The sequence below is a fragment of the Lissotriton helveticus genome, chromosome 4_1 (genome assembly GCF_964261635.1).
Source record: "Lissotriton helveticus chromosome 4_1, aLisHel1.1, whole genome shotgun sequence".
Lineage (NCBI taxonomy): Eukaryota > Metazoa > Chordata > Amphibia > Caudata > Salamandridae > Lissotriton > Lissotriton helveticus.
Window position 1 is genome coordinate 506936855 of NC_136063.1, and position 19162 is coordinate 506956016.

The window sequence follows — 19162 nt, forward strand, 5'->3', positions numbered from 1 at the left end:
AACCTACCACGAATCTGGTACATACTCTTTGAGCACATCAGTTAGGAAGTAGTGAAATGCCATTGGGGCATTGCATAGCCCAAAGGGCATCACAAGGTACTCAAATAGCCAATAGCATGTTTTAAAGGCTGTTTTCCACTCATCCCCTTCGCATAGCTGATACAGATGATAAGCCACTCTGAGGTCAAGCAGAGTTTAAATATTGGCTTCCCTCATCTGGTCCAACAACACGGGGATGAGTAGAGCAGAGTTTCCATTTCTCACTATATTCTCCTTAGGCCCTCTTGTCTCGGATACGACGGTCCAGCTGAATGTCCTTGGGCATGATGGTCACCCTCTTGGCATGGATAGCGCACAGGTTGGTGTCCTCGAAGAACCCGACCATGTAGGCCTTGCTGGCCTCCTGCAGGGCCATGACTGCGGAGCTCTGGAAGCACAGGCCCGTCTTGAAGTCCTGAGCGATCTCCCTCACCAAGCGCTGGAAGGGCAGCTTGCGGATGAGGAACTCCTGGACATTTGGTAGCGGTGGATCTCGCAGGTAGCAGTGAGGCTTCTTGACCCCTCCGGTGGCAGGCGTGCTCTTACGGGCAGCCTTGGTAGCCAGCAGCTTGCGAGGCGGTTTGCCGCTGGTCGACTTGTTGGCTGTCTGCTTGGTATGGGCCATGGTGGGAGTGTTCTCTCTCAGAAACGAGTGAGGAAGAATCACAGCGGTCTGTCTCTTTAGGCCCTATCACCTCGGATATGAAGGGCCAGCTTAATGTCCTTGGGCATGATGGAGTAATACCCTTCCTGAACCAATTTGTGTACTTGATTCTTTGTTACTATGTCCCACGATGAATAATTGATATCCCAAAAATATTGGAAGAGGTACAAATAATTAGTAAACACAGTTAGTGCTAATTAAATTGTTAAGTCTCTGGCTCTTTTACAGGTAAGTAAACATTTAAATAAATAAAACGAATTTCGTTGCGCGCACTGCATCACATTTGGTGATGCAGTGCGCGCAACAAAATTCGTTTTATTTATTTAAATGTTTACTTACCTGTAAAGCTCCGTAATCCATAGATTACTACCCCCCCACCCTGCCCCTGCCCACATCACCGCCCTGCCGAAACTCCTACTGCCGAACGCTACTGCCCCACAGTTAGTTTGTGTAAATAACTAGCACCAAAACCCTTGCCTACTTCAGAAATCAGTGAACTTCACGGCTGCACCTGTCTCAACACCGCACTCCAGTGAGCCAGGCATGCGGGCTGCACATATGCGCCTTTCACATTACTCTTGTCACTCACATGGCACAGGTCACATCTGGCGAGTTCACCAAGCAACTGTGTGTGCATTCTTAAACCGTGGCTCAACTCTTCTGGATTGGAGCAAATCAAAAGCACGCCAATTCATGTACATATTCGGTCCTGTTTCATAGTTGTCAACCTCTAAGTGTAAAGATTTAACTTTAATAGGAGCTATAATTACTTCTCTGGGGCCCTGTCAGGAATGGATATCTACAACTTATGTTTTTATCGTTCCCTCAGGCCTTCATATTTGTCACATGTCTTACAGCAGGAAGCATTTTTAAGCGCTGTGTAGGAAATGGAATAACGTGTGCTTGTAATCTCCACTCTGCTGGTGGTTGGCAGAGTTTTTGCAGAACTCTGCGCTCAAAGTGTAACGTGGGGAGTCAAACACTCTGCGAACTCTGACGGCAGAACGGAGTTCGTCACCCACCTCAAATAAAAATACAGCAAACAAAAAAATGTACAACCCTTTAAACAGGGCCTAACAAGAATAATCACAACAAAAACCCCGGGAATTTCAGAGTGGGTGGCCATTGTCAAAAAACTTGCCTACTATTGTAATATATGAGATTCCATGCAGCAAAATACTTATGTCTAGGTTTTAATATAGACTAGAGTAATAACAATTCACTCCTAAATGTCTATGTACTTCAAAACATGTTTTTCATAATATGTATGTCAGGTCTTTATCATAACATTTTTTTAAAAAAAACAGATCAGGCTTATAACCATGATCATGGGCTTGCCATCATAACCAAATCGGCCCTGCTGAATGAAGTATGAACTTTGTCCGTACATGCAGTCTTTTTAGTGAAAGCACATAAATAAGGCTCAATCAAATCCTGTACGCACGGGGGCCAACTTCTGAGTGGAACCTAAGCCTCTCTCTCAGGAGGACTCTGAAAGCTCTTTCCTGTTGATCACATATATTGAAAGCTCTTTTTTGGTCATCACATAAGTCCAGGTGGTTGCTGAACTGTCTAGCCAGACTTAAAAATCTATGTAGGTGAATGAATGACCTCCTGCTATCTGTGCTGATGCCAGGGGAAAACCATGTAAATTATTTAGTTAACTAAGAAACTCTAATAATTTTAGTGTTGCATGTGTGCCCCTGAAAGGTCAAGGCAGCTGGAAAAATAAACAAAAATGATAAGGGCTGTGTGAAGGGCGAGCACTTTTTTTTTATGGAAGCACAAAAAATCTACCCAATCAAAAGGTACTCTTGTCTCCAAAAATCTGGGCGGAGCCAAAGTCCCTCTCCTGGTGATTCTCACATTAGTGTCTGGCAACAGCTAAACTGTCAATTCAAACCATAAAAACTAGGGTTTTTGTGTGCAAAGGAAAACAATAAATTGTGAGCAGTCTCACAGTGGCCTGTGTGTGTGTGTGGGTGTGTGTGTGTGTTTAAATAAATAGCTCTATGAGCATCTGTATGGGTGAGTAAGTGGTTGTGTAAGTAGTGTATGGATGAGTGAGTGGGTATGTGAGAGACTGTGTTGCTGAGTGAGTAGTTGAATAGTTTTTATGTGAGTGAGTGAGTATCTGTGTCAGTGGCTGGATGAGTAATTGAATGGCTGTATGAGTGGTTGCATGGCTGAATGAGGGGCCCATTGAAAAACAACTTGAAGCGTTACTTAAACATGACATTATTGAGCGTTCAACTGATCAAACGTCGTGGGTTTCTCCCATAGGTGTAGTGCCTCATAAGGACAGTGAGGGATCTGTACGCTAATGCTTTGACATGCATCAGGCAAACAAGGCAGTTGAACAAGAACAAAATCCAAGTCCACATATTGCTGACATGATAGCGCAATTAAATGGTGCAAAGGTTCTCTCTCCCCTTGATTTAAATAAAGGTTTTCATCATTTAGAACTTTAAGATAATTACAGGTACATTACAACCTTTTCTACACATCTTGGACCATTTCGATATAAAAGACTACGTTATGGTGTGTCATCTACTGTCGAACTATTTCAAGATGTCATTCATGTTATCATACAGTGTGTCATGAATGCGTTCAATTTCAGCAATAACATACTGTTTTTAGAGCTTCACAAAAAGAACATGATAAAGCTCTTCCAAAAGTATGTAATTTGCTTGCTAAAGCATGTTTAACTTTGAAAGCAGACAAGTGTGAGTTCCATAAGACAAAGCTAAAATTATTTGGCAATATCTTTTCTGATAGGGGTATGACACCAGATCCTGCTAAAGTACAAGCTCTGTCAAATGCTGATCCCTCACAAGATGTTTCTATTGTGAGTTAATTTCTTGGCATGGCCAGTTACTGTTACAGATACATACAAGGCGTTGCCACTGTAAGTGTTCTGCTGAGAGACTCGACAAAAAAGAATGTTTAATTTCATTGGTCACGTAAATGTGAGAAAGGCTTTAAAAGAATAGAATGCTATGGAAATACATACTTCAATTCGAAGCTTTATACATAGGTTGTTGTTGACACTAGCCCAGTGAGGTTAGGCTCAATCCTTGCACAGCACAGCAGACACTTGAATGCTTGAAGGCACATTGTGGCATTTGCAAGTAGAAGCTTGCCCCGAACAGAACATGCTTACTCACAACCTGAAAAAGAAAGCTTAGCTGTGGTATGGGCTTGTGAACATTTCCATGTATTCCTGTATGGAAAGCCTTTTATGCTAGTTACTGAACAGCAAGCTTTACTGACAATCCTGGCAATCCAAAGGTCAAGATGCCTCTCACATTGAATGATGGGGACTACGGTTACAAGAATATAATTATATCATTTTACATCGTCCAGGGAGGGATCAGAACCCTGTTGACTACTTTTCCAGACTACCTATATAAGGTCACACAATTCATCCAAGACGGCTGAGGTCAACTTCAATTTCATTGTAAAATCAAACACTCCAGCTGTTATTTTGGTAGCACAGATTATCGCTGCCATGAGACATGAAAATGACATGTTAAAGGTGAAAGACATACTTACACATCAGTTGTGGAACCAACACACTCAACCACTCATCAGTGATTGTGAATATCAAAAATACAAAAATGTTAAGGATGAACTGTTCATAACTCAGGAAGGAGTTATCCTATTAGTGAATTCTGATCCTGGAGAATCTGTCACAGAAAATAATTGAAGTGGCACATGAAGAACAACATGGAATTGTTGCCACAAAACAAGCTCTCAGAGACAGAGTCTGGTTTTCTTATCTTGATGACAGGGTTGAAAAGGAATTACGGGCCTGTCATCTATCCAACTGCCTTTCAACAAAACTACTCACCACACTTTGAACATGCCAGAAATCCCAAAGCATGCTTGAGAGAGAATAGTCATTGACTTTTTTGATCCACTCAACAATCGACAACACCTGCCAGTGATTATGGATAAGTATTCACGATTTCCATTAATTGAAGATCTTTCATCTACTACACAAGAACAAGTAATTGAAAGACTAGATGGCATCTTTGAGACATGGGGTGTTCCAGCCATAGTGAAGTCTGACAATGGCCTGCCTTCAACTGACAAGAGTCGAAAGATTTCTTGGAGCATTTGAATATAAAGCATCAGAAGTATACCCTTTTACACATTTTATGAGTACACTAGAGAAAAAAGTGCAGTGTGCTACTCTTGAGAAACCCAAGTTAAAAACTGTGATGTGTTCTACCTTGAGAGCATATTGATCAACACCCCACTTGACCACAAGTGAAAGTTCTGCAGCATTGATATTCAGGCGATCAATGAACACCAAGTTACTTCAATGGACCAATCAGAGAAAGAAAGATGAGAAAGCATCGCATGAGAAAGACTTGCGGAACTAACAAAAGATGGAAATATATGCTGACCAAAGATGACATGCGAAAAAAATTATTTTTAAGAAAGAAGTTTGAGTGCTCGCACAACAGATGCGAAGAAGAAAATCTGATGCTCCATTTGATGCAGAAAGTTTTCAAGTGGTGTCTACCAAGGGACACATGGTGCCTGCCCAGCGCCCTGCAAAGTCTATTACCAGAGACTCTTCTCACTTTTGGCTCTAAACTAATCATTCATCAGATCTATCTGTTAAAGGAGAGATTGTGTCTGAAACATCAGTGACTGTTGTTGCCTCTACACTGGAGACGCAGATCCTGGACATTGGTGATGACAGTTCCCAGTTTCAGAGAACCAGATCAGGGCGAACAATTAAAGTGCCAAAAAGATTGATTGAAGAGATTGTATATGTCTATCTACCTAAATATTTTGTAAACATTTTTTTTATTTAACAGAGGAGGAGATGTAAGGGCTCATTTATGGGATTTTGCAAAAAGAACAATTGATGGACAGAATGCTGATCAATGTCAAACATTCACCCCAGTACAGCGATATGGGCCTAAATCCATTTTGCTCTCCATGCCATTCCAGTTTATGCAAATCGGTCTTGATCCTGTACTCCATGGGAACAGCCCAGCCGGAACTGGCAGGTCAGGTCCTCCCTGGACCCAAAACAAGCATCCAGGGACTGTTTTCGGGGCATTACCCCTCATCAGCCAGGCTAGCTTGACTCCAGTGGCATGGAGAGCACGGGACCCACGTCTGGGCATACCCGTCCCACTCTGGGTGACAACTGCACAAAGAACAATTTATGGACAGAATGCTGATCAATTTCAAACATTCACCCCAGTACAGAGATCTGGGCCTAAATCCATAATTTTTTTGCTCCCCATGTCTTCCCAATTTAGACCCAGCCCTATGCAAATCAGTCTTGACCCTGTACTCCAAGGGAACAGTCCAGCCCTTACTACCAGCCCATGTCCTCCCAGGACCAGAAACAAGCATCCTGGGACCTGTTTCGGGGCATTGCTTCTCATCAGCCATGCTAGCTTGACTCCAGTGGCGTGAAGATCACGGGACCCACGTCTAGGCATACCCGTCCCACTTCAGGCGACAAATGCAAGAGAAACAAATGATGGACAGAATGCTGAACAATGTGAACATTCACCAACAGTCACAAAGATCTGGGTTTAATCCATTGTTCTTTTGCTCACCAAGCCACCGTAGTTTGAACCCAGCCATATGCAAATCAGTCTTGACCCTATACTTAATGGGAACAGTTCAGCCTGAACTACCAGGCCAAGTCCTTCCAGGATGAAAACCAGCATCCTGGGACCGGTTTCGGGGCATTACTCCTTATCAGCCACTCTAGCTTGACTCCAGTGGCAAGGAGAACACGGTACCCACGTCTAGGCATCGCCAAAAAGCCTTGTGTGTGTACCAATCAGTTGCGGATCATGGTGGAAGTGCTGTGGGGCAGTGTGGGGGTAGTAAACTATGGAATACGGCCCAACGGAGGTAAGTAAACAAATAAATAAAACTAATTTTTGTTGCGCGTGCCGTATCGCATTTGGCAATGCCGCGCGCGCAATGAAATTAGTTTAATTTATTTATTTGTTTACTTACCTCTGTTCGGCACTATGCTGTAGTTTACTACCCCCACCCTGCTCCTCCCCTGCCCCACCCCCCGCAGCACTTCCACCACGAGCCACTACTGGTACCAATGCTGTTCAGCAAAACTAAAAGGCTATGACAAAGCTTGTAGTTCCCAACGGCCCAACGGTGAGACCTAATGACTTCGCCAATACTTGCTTACTAAAGCTTCTAAAAATCTCTGCCACCAGATTACAGGTCATACGGACAGTGTCAATGCAGGAAATGCCCCTGCAAGATTTGCCGAGTAAGAACTTGCACTTTGTAACTAAAATAGTTTTTCAGCTCTTAAATTCCACTGGCTGAAAATTTTTGGAATTTATGTGGGAAACTGGCCAAAAATGCAGGAATTGTATGCATGAAACGGCCTGGTAGTTGCAGGGCCCATATGTTATCCCCTATTTATGGCTTGAAAACTCCTACTGCATGTATGGAAACAGTTATTTCTGACTCAGTATTCCCATGCCCTCATGACTGGGTCAAGGAGGTTGGTGACTGGGTTCAATTAAGGACCTTTCTGCACTCGATCTTGCAGAAATCCTAGTTTTGCACAATTGTATATCCTTGTTGCCCCTCCCTTCAAAGCTTTACAAGGCGAAATAATGAGCAACAACAGGTTTATAAAAGTGCTAAAAATAAATAAAAGGAAATGTATGTTCTGTTTCCCCAAGAGTACCTTTAGAAATCAACAAATCTGATCGAGAGCACAAAATATATTTTGTTAGCCCACCAGTTATGTATTTAAAGAAGAACCAAATAGAAACTGAAAACAATCTTTAGCAGCCCCACTTAACAAGGCCTAACCAGACACGCGGCAGTCTTGCAGCTGCAGAAAATCAACAGCTTATGGTGTGGGTGCGTTTACATATAGAGTATTTTCTTGTTTACACTACGTGAGGCAGCTTGTGTGGAATGATGTTTTGACTTCATTGAAAAATTTGCTTATTATTTAAGAGAAAACAACAAATGGAGTATAATGTTTCCACAGAATGCTCTCCATAAATTATGGTATTTAGTCCCGCATATGTTGCCTCAGTATTGATGCATAATTTTAAATTCAAGTGATTTCATTTTTCCTTCCTATTATAGTCTGAATTTGTGTCGTCTTGTAGAGAAAGGTTCTAGCCATGGATATGTAGAGGCAAGCTCTGGCTATCCACAGATTTGGAAAACTTTATCTCCTCTGCAGTGCTTTCTATTTCTGTCATAAACGTAGCATTAATAACTCCTTGGGGAAATTTCCAGTTCTTATCTTGGAGGGTTTTTTTCCTCCCTGAGACGGGCTACAAGAAGGAGTGAAGTACTCAACAGAAGGAACACAGTGCATACCATCACATCGGCCTATCATACTGTCATAACATATTTACATTCTTATTTACTTTTTTTAACATTCTTATTTACATGTGTATGTATGAATCCAGGGCTTTAAGTGGGATGAAAAAAACTGAGGGGTCTCTCAAAGGGGCGTAGCCAATGTAATTAAGGGCGTGGCTTAAAAACATATAAGCTAAAAATCTGTGCTTAGCATAGTGTGCCGCCCGACTTGTATTTTGCTGTTTCTGTCATTGCATTTAGATATAAGATACAGCAAGTACCATCATACCTACGGCTTTGTCAAGGGCTGTTAGTTGCATAAGATAAATAAACAGCAACTGTTCCTTGTATATGATATTGAAAAAGCTTCCACTTACATACCTGGTGACACCACGACAATGTTGCTGCTCCTGAGTTTCAATCAGAGAAGGGGAATCCAGAGAGAGAATGACTCTCTTTAAAGGATTTCCCTTCCCCTACAACGCTCACCTGTCATGCCGCAACTTCTTCACTAGTGAGAAGGGAGCAGTTTGAGCAGCGCACATCGATGTAGTCTGGAAAAAAACGGACCGCCTGTGCCAGTGCACAAAACAGAGCCCGATAGAGACGTGTCAAGGCCCCATTTAAAAAACTTCCGGCGCTCAGCGTCGATGAAACCCGGCCCACTGAAAGCCCTGTATATATCGGTATTTAGACAGCACAAAATTACAAACAGAGCACTGTCCACTGTGGCAAACAACCTAAGAGATCATGTACCTCAACTGGGAATCACAAAAATACATCTTGCACATATTAAATGTAACATTTTTAGACACAAGAGAGAAAGTGATTTCCCCAGAACAGCACCATGCTGCCTCAGTACATGGGCCATGATTCGAACCTTGGTCCCTAGGTTCCAAAGGCGGCAGCTCTAGTATGCTGTTGGTATTCTGGTTGCTCAGTTTTACTGATTGTGACTTCAAATTTTACAACACGCTGATGAGGCATATTTCACCCCGAAATATTTTCGGATTCTGGTGGTCCCGCTGACCGCATGTTGCTCTCCTGCTGCTCATCTGTGCGCGTGGCACACTGTGTGTGGCACACTGGTGGTATTCCCGTTGCCAAATTTTATACAATGCTGGCAATTTCAAATTCAGAGGAACACAGACACGTTGCATCAGCAGCCATAAGGAGATGTGCGCAAAGTGCATCACATCTGTGTGGCTTAAAATATATATCAACATTATGCCACCAAAATCCAGTTGCAAAACATTCATAATTTACAGATTATGAGATCGAGTGGCAGCCTATTTGCTAAAGGGAAGAAGTTCCAGTGGCACTCATGCCTCTTTCTGAATATTTTACAAAAGGTTTTTTTGGACCAGTGAAAAAGTCTCAAACAAACTTCATAAAGAAAATAAACTTTTTTTTAACACATCACCATTTCCTCCCAAAAAAAAAACCCAGCTGCATCAATATTTTTTAAAAGTTCCCTTTATTTAAAAACAATCATAGACATGGCAGTCTGCAGATCCTAGCACTCCACAATCCCTCAAATGGCCCTCAATCAGTGTGAGTCGAACTTTACTACCTATTACATTAATATTCAAGACGTAGGTCTTATTACGAGCCACTTTTTTTTACCTGACCCTCTCAGAGGTTAACCCCCAGACTTTTTGTCTTTATCCTCCACTTTTGATGAATTCATTTTTGTTGGCCTAAGGACTCTGTGCACCTTATCACTTCTAACTAGTGCTAAAGTGCTTGTGTTTTCTACTTAAAACAGTGGAATTGGCTTATATGCAATTGGCATATTTAATTTACTTATAAGTCCTTAGTAAAGTGGTGCTTCATGTGCCCAGGGCCTGTAAATCAAATGCTACTAGGGAGTCTGCCGCACTGATTGTGCCACCCACTTAAGTAGCCTTTTAAACATGGCTCTGGCCTGCCATTGTGCTCTGAGTATGCAGTGTAACTTACATATGAACCAGGCTAAATAAGCCTTTAGATACACAGGCCCAAACCTACATGTAAGTCATTCCTAGGGTAGGTTCTGGGCAGTCCAGAAGGCAGGGTGCAGTCCATTTAAAAGGTACAACATGTACTTTTAAGTTTTATATATCATGGTAGTGAAAAACTCTTAAATTTGTTTTCCTTCCTGCAAGGCCTACCTCTTCCGTAGACTGACAATGGAATTACGTTATTACATTTATTAAGCCGTAATTTCCAAATGGGAGAAAGTAACCAGTTCATGTTTGGTGTCTTTGGAATTGTAATGAAAAATTATAACTTATGGTGAAGTCGGACTTTAAGGTACAGTTTTGAAAATGCCCCTTTCAGAAAGTTGGCCTTTTCTTGCCTTAGCCATTTAATGTCTGCACCATGTCGTCTCTGGGTCACATGACTGAGTGTTGTTGGCAGGCGGTCTATGTGTATTCCCCCTAGACAGTCAAAAACAATGGGGACCTTATTTGTGCCTATATGGGCCATCACTGGCAGAATGAGAGAGAGGAGCTGGGCCCAGCCCCACTTACACTTGAATAGGTTGTGTCCTTTCTCCATATATATAGGGTTCCATACCTCCTGTAGTTCATCTGGAGTCACAGCCAGGAAGGCAGTGTACCTGTGCACTTTAAAGCCATGCCTCTAGAAGCTTCTCACCAATTCCAAGGCTCAACTGGGTATAAATACTGGCCCACAGACACAACACTACGGTTCACCACTGGACCTATGGAAACTGCCAAGAAGAAGGACTTACTTCTGAGCTGTAAAGTACAGTCTCTCTGCCAGATTGCTACCCTGCTGGACCGCTGCCTTGCTGTGCTGGACTGCTGTCCTTTTGCCTAGGTGAGAAGGACTGGACCTAGCTCTCTTGAAAACATAAATCCAGAGTGATCCAAGGGCTAGTTAGCTGGCCCCCTTACTTGAGCCTCAGGGACAGAGGGCTCCAAAAACCTTGACTCAGCACCTGAACTCTGCCATCTGTGAGTCTACCCTGTCAAATGGTGCCCCTCCAATCCTGGACCTTTGGAAGTGGGCCTAATTTGCTCAGCCAGTTTCTAGGGACCCAGTGGAACAGACACATCTCCTCTGCCGTGCAATGCCACCCAAGCAAAATGACGCATCACCACTGCTTTGTGGATTGGTACTGGTGTAAAAACCCACATTGCATCTCAGCCCATCGCCGCATTGGAACCAACTCTGCACAACGCATCCTTGGTGCAGGCCCTCACATCCCTCTTTGACAGTCGTCTCGATGATGACAACAGACTCTGCATCGCTGCCTCGCAGCTCCTCGGAACCAATGCATTGGCCCGACTGCGGACACATCCTCGACTCCAGACTTCGCATTGCAAGCCTTTGTTGACAGGATCTTCAACAACAGCACCGCAGGACATTGCATCGCAGCCTTACCGCATCTCAGAACCGATGCTTTGATTCGGCTGTGCGACGCATCTTTGACACATATCCTCAGAACGCTTTACAAACCAGGATTTAAGGTACGCTGTTCAGCTGGCCTAAGTGGTTCCTTGTAGCCAGCCTGTGCTCTATCACTGTTTGCCTGAACTTGTGACTTTGTCCCAGTCCAGACATACATAATTGGCATTTTACGTCTTTTGGCGCAATTTTTTTACTAAAATTGAATATCTCCGGTCCTGCTAATTGGATTTTGTCATTTTTGTCTTCTTTATTTATAAAAAAAGACTCTATTTTCCTAAACCTGTTGTAGGTCCCTATTGGTGTGTGTTACCACTGTGTTTCTGTTTGAAGTGTTGCACAAATACTTTACACATTGCCTCCGAGTTAAGCCTGAATGCTTGAGTGACAGTACCAAGAGTGTGGTTGCTGCTTGAGAAGGGTTTCAACCCCCTTAACCAGTAACCCAATTTCTTGCACACCTCAAATCAGAATTTTATAAACTGACATATTAGTTCATAGGTTAGTTCAAACAATTCTTTTCTGATTGTATAAATTCCTGTCACAAATTGTGACCAGTTAATAGTACGTATGGCTCCATGTTCCTTTCTTTTTCAGACTCTGCATTTGTTGTCTAGTGGCTAGCCTATTGTGTGTTACCCTAAATGGTTATTTGCCAGCACGACTCAAGTTAAAGCATTTGACAACTCCGTATGCCAACTTTCTTACTGTAAAAGATAGTAATGAAAATAATTCACTAACATTTCGTACAGCCCAAGATGTAGTTTAAAACTGGGAAACAAGGATCAAATGCCCATCCTGTGATTCTGGGCAAATCACTTAATCTCCCAGGGCCTACAAAATGTATAACGAAACCGGTTCTCTTGCAAATTGCATTAATGCCCTCGAGCCAAGTTTGCAAAATATTAAAAAGAAAACGAAAAAAAGCGGTAAGCTTGGATGTCTCTGCTATTACTGTTAACTGAAAACAATGCCACCTGGAAAATAAATCTCCAAAAAGAGACCTGAGACAGAGCAGTGGTTTCCCTTGGTGCTACTCGGTGCAGTGGCACCAGGGGCTACAGGCCTGAGGGACATACTGAACCCTGATTATTGCTGCATTTTATTATTCAAACAGCAGCCTGTGGCCCATTTCCTTCCTTGCACATGGGCCCATGACATACTGACCACGCTGCTGACCTGGGGTGTTGCATGTTTCCTAAATGACGGAAGAAAGATCAGTAAACAGTTGCTGTGTATTAGCGATGATTAGTTACTAAACACTTCTGTTTCTTTTCAAGAGCATGTCTTCTTATTCTAGTTGTTCTAGTGCGCTGTTGTGTGCCTCCCAGCACCCTCTCTAAAGATGTCACACACCAGCATACACCATGTCACCTGGCTATGTGCGTGGGCAGGGCCACTTCCTGTAGCGGACACCGGGCAATCCCCCGGTGCGCCGCATGAGTGGGGGCTGGTTTTGGGCCCCGGGGCCGTTTTGTTTTACAGGGCCGTTTTTGCATTAAAATCGTCCGAAAACAGGCCCTGGCAAAGAGCTCGGCAGCACCCCCTACCCCCCTGGGGGAGGGTGGTGGGGCCGAGCACTTTGCCAGGGCCGGTTTTGGTTCCCAGTCCGGCCCTGTGCATGGGTAAAATAAAGAGTGATCGACCCACCAGCAGCCGCTCCATTAGAGTGGAGGAGTGCCACCCCACCCACCACAACCACCAGCATATAAAACGATAAATAAAACGGGTTTTAAATCTATTTTATTATTGTTTTATTTGAATCCCTGACCTGCCCCTAGGACTCTCATGAGTTGAGGTGAGTGGTGGGCACTCCTTTCACTGTGCAAGAGGGTTTGGCCAGCCATGTTAGGCCAGAAAAACCCTCATGCCCAGTGAAGCTCTCTCCAGCCCCAGCTACGTTGCTGGGGCTGGAGAGAGCAAGCACAGGCTCCCAGCCTGCCTGGAGCGCAAGTTGCCAACGCTCAGGCAAATTCCAAGCTGCTTTTATGCAGTGTCAGGATTGGCCGCAGTGCAGTCTGGGAGCATGTGCCCAGGGTAAGAGCGGAAGAGCGCGATGTGGCAGGTGGCAGCGGGGTTGTCCAGGTAAGGTTTTTGTTTTGTTTATTTTTTGTCTCCCGAACCCCCACCACCTTCCCCCTCCTTCCTTTTCCCTCCTCCCTCACCACTTTGGCAGGGGACAGGCTGCTACTCATAGGACCTCAAGGGTTCAGACTCAGATAACCTTCACCCAGAGTCCTGTCCCTTCATGACGCCTGTCCAGGTCCGCTCCTGTTCCATTGCACCCATCAACCGAAGAAACAGTGAACTCTTTTTTATGTCATATATAAATATATTCACAGAATTGATATCTTTGCCACAACATTTTGACTTAAAGTGCCTAAGGACTTATGAGGGTCAGGAAACAACTAGAGTTCTTGAAATAACAGGGGAGTGAGTTTTACAGTTGTGTTGTGGACTGTACTAGCAACGTTTTTCCAACTTCTCCATCTGAGTTATCCAAAACGAATAGAATGATAAACATGGGGAGCCTTTTCCCGGATCTAAGTACCATATTTACACCAAGCCTGTTTTGATTTACCAGGTGCGGGTAACTGACTCCCCTGATTCTGGATGATCTGCCTATTGTTCTCACTTTCACCCAAAGATACATAAGAAGAGCACGCATAGCCCTTTATGATTAGAATTCATATGACGTGATGACGTGTAAATGTCAGTGAAGGTGGAGTTTACCTGTAAGCCTTGGATTGGAAACTCAAGGCAGTTTCTCATACAAAAGGACTTTCATTACTAGCAAAAAATAAGCCTTTGTCGAGCTGATATGAAACTACAGTTAAACTGCTGTAGTTTTCACCCGGAACCTCGTACATCTTCTCCCAGTACGACTGGCAAAGTATGTAAACCAGACTGTGAAACTCCTTTGAACTCTGGATTAATAAAAAAAGAGTAAATAAGCTATCACCACAAACAAGGTTGGAGAGTAGTAGGAGTGGGTAAAATCAATTCCGATTTTTTCGGAATCTGGGGCCAGATGTAGGTGGCCCAATACCGATCGGTAACAGCCGAAAATCGGTAATTTCGGCCGTTACCGACCGGTATTGGTCATTTGGGATGTAGGGGACAGAAAATCGTCCGATTCGGTAAATTTACCGAATCGGTAAAGTTACCGAATCGGTAAAATACCGAATCGGAAAATAAGAAGTGGTAAAATTGTATATTGAGATGTAGGTAAGCCCTTAAATACCGAATTTGCTTGAAAATCGGTATTTAAGAGTCGGTATTTACCATGGATTGAACTCAGGTGGTAACCAGGTGCAGCCTATAAAAAAGGACCCAAAATGCAATTTCTTTTTCACAATGGCGGCATTCTATGTCATTGCGAGACGGCTACGGAGGAAGGAGAGAGGATGGCAGAGACAGGAGCAGGTCTACAGACAGAGGATCACCTTGTTCATGCTCACAGAGGCAGAGATACTCCAGAGGTACAGGTTGGACCCAGACACCATCTTGGACCTCTTCAGGGACCTCCAACTACTGTTGGAGCACACTATCCCAAGGGCACACGCTATTCCACCCCACGTGCAGGTGCTGTGCAGCCTACACCTGCTTGCGTCTGGGAGCTACAAGAGTGTGTTTGCTGCGGTAGGTGGTGTGACCCAGAGCAGCCTGTCACGCTTTCTCTACAAATTCCTTGACGCCATGTTACAGAGGATGGACCATTATATAACTTTTCCTACAACCCATGCAGAACTGCTCCAAACAAAAATGGACTTTTATCTGATGGCGCATTTCCCCAATGTCATTGGCTGCATTGATGGCACCCACATTCCCATTTGTCCCCCTGCTGGCACTGAATACATATATAGGAATAGAAAGTCGACCCACACCATCAATGTGCAGTTGATCTGCAATGCCAAGTGCGCCATCACTGACCTTGTGGCAAAATTTCCTGGGAGTAGCCACAACTCCTTCATATTTCATAACAGCGGTATCTATGCACGGCTGACAGCAGGTGAATTAGGTGAAGGATACCTCCTAGGTAAGACACAGTGTGCGACCCCATTAACACCTATTGCAGTAAGAAGTACAGGTATGCATGTGAGTAATGTATTCCCATTTCCTTTTAGGAGACAGTGCATATGCCCTCCGCTCCTTCATACTCACCCCCTACCTCAACCCCTCAACACCCAGCCAAAGGAGATATAACAGGGCCGACAAGAGCACAAGAAATATTGTGGAGCGTACCTTTGGTATTTGGAAGAGCAGGTTCAGGTGCCTGCACAAGAGTGGAGGTGCACGGCAGTATACCCCCATCACCTGCTGTAAAATCATTGCTGCCTGTGCTATGTTGCACAACCTTGCTGTGAAGAAGGGCACTGAGGTGGAGTTGTCAGACTTTGAGGATCATGATGACGAGATTGCTGTGCCTGAAAAACAACCTGCTGGAGTGGCAACACCAAGTGATGGCAAATACAGACGTGAGGAGATTACACGCAACTATTTCTGAGTAAGTAATGAGACACAGACAGGTTGTGTATGGGACCAACATATTTTAATGATGCCACAATGTTCAAGCACTTAAGTGCAACAGAATAAACATTATACACGTGGGGACTGTCTGTCCCGGGTTACTTCACCCATGACCGGTAATGTCACTTGCACCCGCGCTTCGCTGAGCCACTAGGATGTTGTTCGCTTTGTTCAGCGTGCCCTGCAGCCTCAGCTTGGCGCCTGGTACTCCTCCGTGTCTCCACGATAGCGCTTGCTATGCTGCTCCGGCTACTGGTGTCATCAGCCTCTGCCACGTCCAGGGCAGGATTCTGTGCTGTCTGCGAAATCAGCATTGCCTCTAGTGCAGTTGTTATTCTGGCCATGCCCCTGGTGACCTCAGCTGTATTCTGGGTCAAAGCCTCCTGCATATTTACTCCCCTCCTGCATAGCAGGGATGTGGCGGTGGCCAAACGATTGATGGCCGCATTGTGGGCACGGGCATACCTGCGCCTTGGGTGTGACAGACTATCAAGTTTGGAGCATAGCTGCGTTATTGAGTTGCTCATCTGCTGCATCCCTGCTGCCATGTCCGTATTTGTTTTTGCAACCTCATTTGCCTCCACAATGTCTCTCATTCCCTTCCCATGTCTCCTACTTGCACATTCAGGGTGCAGAGTTGGCGTTGGCAGGCTTGTATGGATTTGCCCTGCATCCTTTGAATGTGCACCATGCGCCCCACCAGCCCACAGAACACAGAGCCCTCACCACGTCCACCTGCACTGCTGGGTCTGCGTTGGCTTCTGCGAGCAGTGACTGTCTCACCTGTGGACTGCAGTGCTGCTGAACGCACATCTACGGTGACTTGAGCCTCCCCCTCACCCTCTGCTGCCTCCATTAATGGTAGTGATGCCACGACACGCCTCCTGGCTGGTGGGGTTGCAGGAGTGGACTGGAGCAGTGATGGTGACGTTTCTGGTGAGAATACCAAGGGAGGGGATTGGGAAAGCTGTGGGGAGTGCAGCAACTCTGGGGTCTGTACGGTGTCATCTTCATGGGAGATGCCAGTTGTGTCATCTTCCTCCTGCGAGGCTTGCACTTGGCTTGGACCTGCTTCCTCACTCTCCTCACTCGCTGGTGCAGTCCCTTCTGTGTCAGTGGCTACCCAGGCAGCTGCAACTAATTAGAAGGTTTCTGGAGACTCCGTTAGAGCTGAGCAGAGTCACAGAGCAGCAGGGAGAGTTCTTTTTGAAACTTTACCAACTGAAAAATGGCAAGCAGCAGTGAAAGCCAGAAGGCAGAAAGAAAGAGGAAAATAAAGTTCAGCAGCATGGAGCTGCAGGTACTTGTGGAGGAGGTAGTGAGAGTGCACAACAAACATTTTGGCAGGCACTCCCTCACTGTTCCCGAGTCTGCCAAAAGAAAATTCTGGCAGGCAATATTAGAAAAAGTGAATGCTGTGGGAGTCACTACCAGGAATACTGAGGATCTCAAAAAAAGATTCTATGACCTCAGGAGCCTCACCAAAAAAAAGATGGCTGACATCCACAAGCAGGCAGGCCTAACCGGTGGAGACAGGAACACAGCGCCCCCCCTGACTGACCTGGAGGAGTTGGTGGCCTCAACCATCGAGGCAGACAGCGTCTGCGGACTTGGAGATGTGGACAGCTCAGCCAGAGCTGCAAAAAAAAAGGTAAGACGCATGCGCTGCATTACACCCCATACCAACCTGCCTCCCTTTACCCTTTGTGGACAAGCAAACCCCAGTCCAGTACTGCTATCACTATCCAGGAGCAATGCATTATGGGAAATGTAGTCAGCAAATGTCAGACCATGTGTAACAGGGCAGACATCAGCAAGGTAGTGAAATGAATGCAGATAAATGAAAGTGAAATGTGTAAAGCATTTATTGTAGTGACTGTGAGACAGTAGCACTCAGTTGACATACGCGTATTTATACCTAGGGGCCAAAACAGGCAGTGGACCCACGTGAAAGACTGGGTCAAAATCTAAAAACATGGCCTACAATGGAGCGTGAGTCAAATGCGAAGAGTGAATTGAGCCTGGTCACCGCTAACCTTCAGACTAAGAAGAAATTTGAAGAAAATGTTCTGAGAAGGGAGAAATTCTGCTGGCAAGTCTGCAGGCAGTGTCTGGGGAGAAGATGTTGTCAGAGAGCTGCTGGGCCAAGTCACAGTGAAGAGTTCCACATTCGAACTTCGTCTCTTTTTTGGAAGTCGAAAACCTCCAGTACGATGACGCTGGGAGCTGTAGCCGACTAGAGTTGCAGGAGGCCGGATACCTCTTTAGGGAAGGACCACTGAATAGGATATACTGCTGTGGAAAAGAGAAACGTAGTGGGAGCTGCTGTAAATTCAAGCCGACCTGTGATGCACCTTGGGGCTGTGGGGGACAGAAAAGCAGGATGGTCCCAGTCTAGTCTTTGTTCTTACAACAGTTTTTAGCCAAAACATTTTTATACCATTTTCAATCTGTTTTATTTTCATTAAGAAAGCAGATCTGTATGATTAAACATGTTAGTCACTTAGTGCATAGCAGTGTTCTTGCAAACAAAAGGGTCAGAGGGAGCACAATCCTAAGTACATGTAAAGCAAATTACAAATTAATCACAAAGGTTATATACAAAAAATAGCAAAGTCCAGTTCAAAATATCAATGAGTCTTCACTTTTGGACAAGATACACAATCAAATGAAGTCCATGTATGCTTATTTCTCCATTTATTCAAAGGCTTCACAGAAGATAATCAAAGCATCAACAAGAGCAGCCAACACGTATTTCGTCGGTACATCCAATCCGTACCATGACTTTTTCAAGGCTAGATGAATGATTAAGAGTGTAATGGATCGTGGCCTTGCTCATGAACCAGAGTTCGAGAAGTCTTGTCTTTGACCTATATCATATATGTGTATGAGTACTGTAAATTAATCTTCAAGTTAAAACTTCCTAGAGGTAGATGCTATAGCTCTCATATTGGAGTGCAATTCCAACCCAGCCAATTAGAGATAATAGGCTGTTGATTTGAAGTGGTAGTGGTCCACACACAAATCTATTAAGCAAATCTTAATGGGCAGTAAAATGTCAAATGCATGCGGACCTAGATATACACACTGAGCTCTTAAATATCCTGTGCCTTCGCCACTCACTACTGCGGACCTAGATCATTAGACATGTTAGTCACTTAG

The 19162-nt window shown here is 44.5% G+C and overlaps 1 protein-coding gene across 1 annotated transcript; it reads right to left on the reverse strand.

The window, feature by feature from the left end:
* Window positions 1-274: 274 nt before the first annotated feature.
* On the reverse strand, window positions 275-664 carry LOC144828019 (histone H3-like). Its single transcript, XM_078686160.1, has one exon. It carries the CDS (start codon window positions 662-664, stop codon window positions 275-277), a length of 390 nt encoding a protein of 129 aa, XP_078542286.1.
* Window positions 665-19162: the final 18498 nt, after the last annotated feature.

Bases quoted from the DNA above. Each gene is read 5' to 3' on its own strand.
- LOC144828019 (XM_078686160.1), bottom strand. From the start codon at position 664: ATGGCCCATACCAAGCAGACAGCCAACAAGTCGACCAGCGGCAAACCG.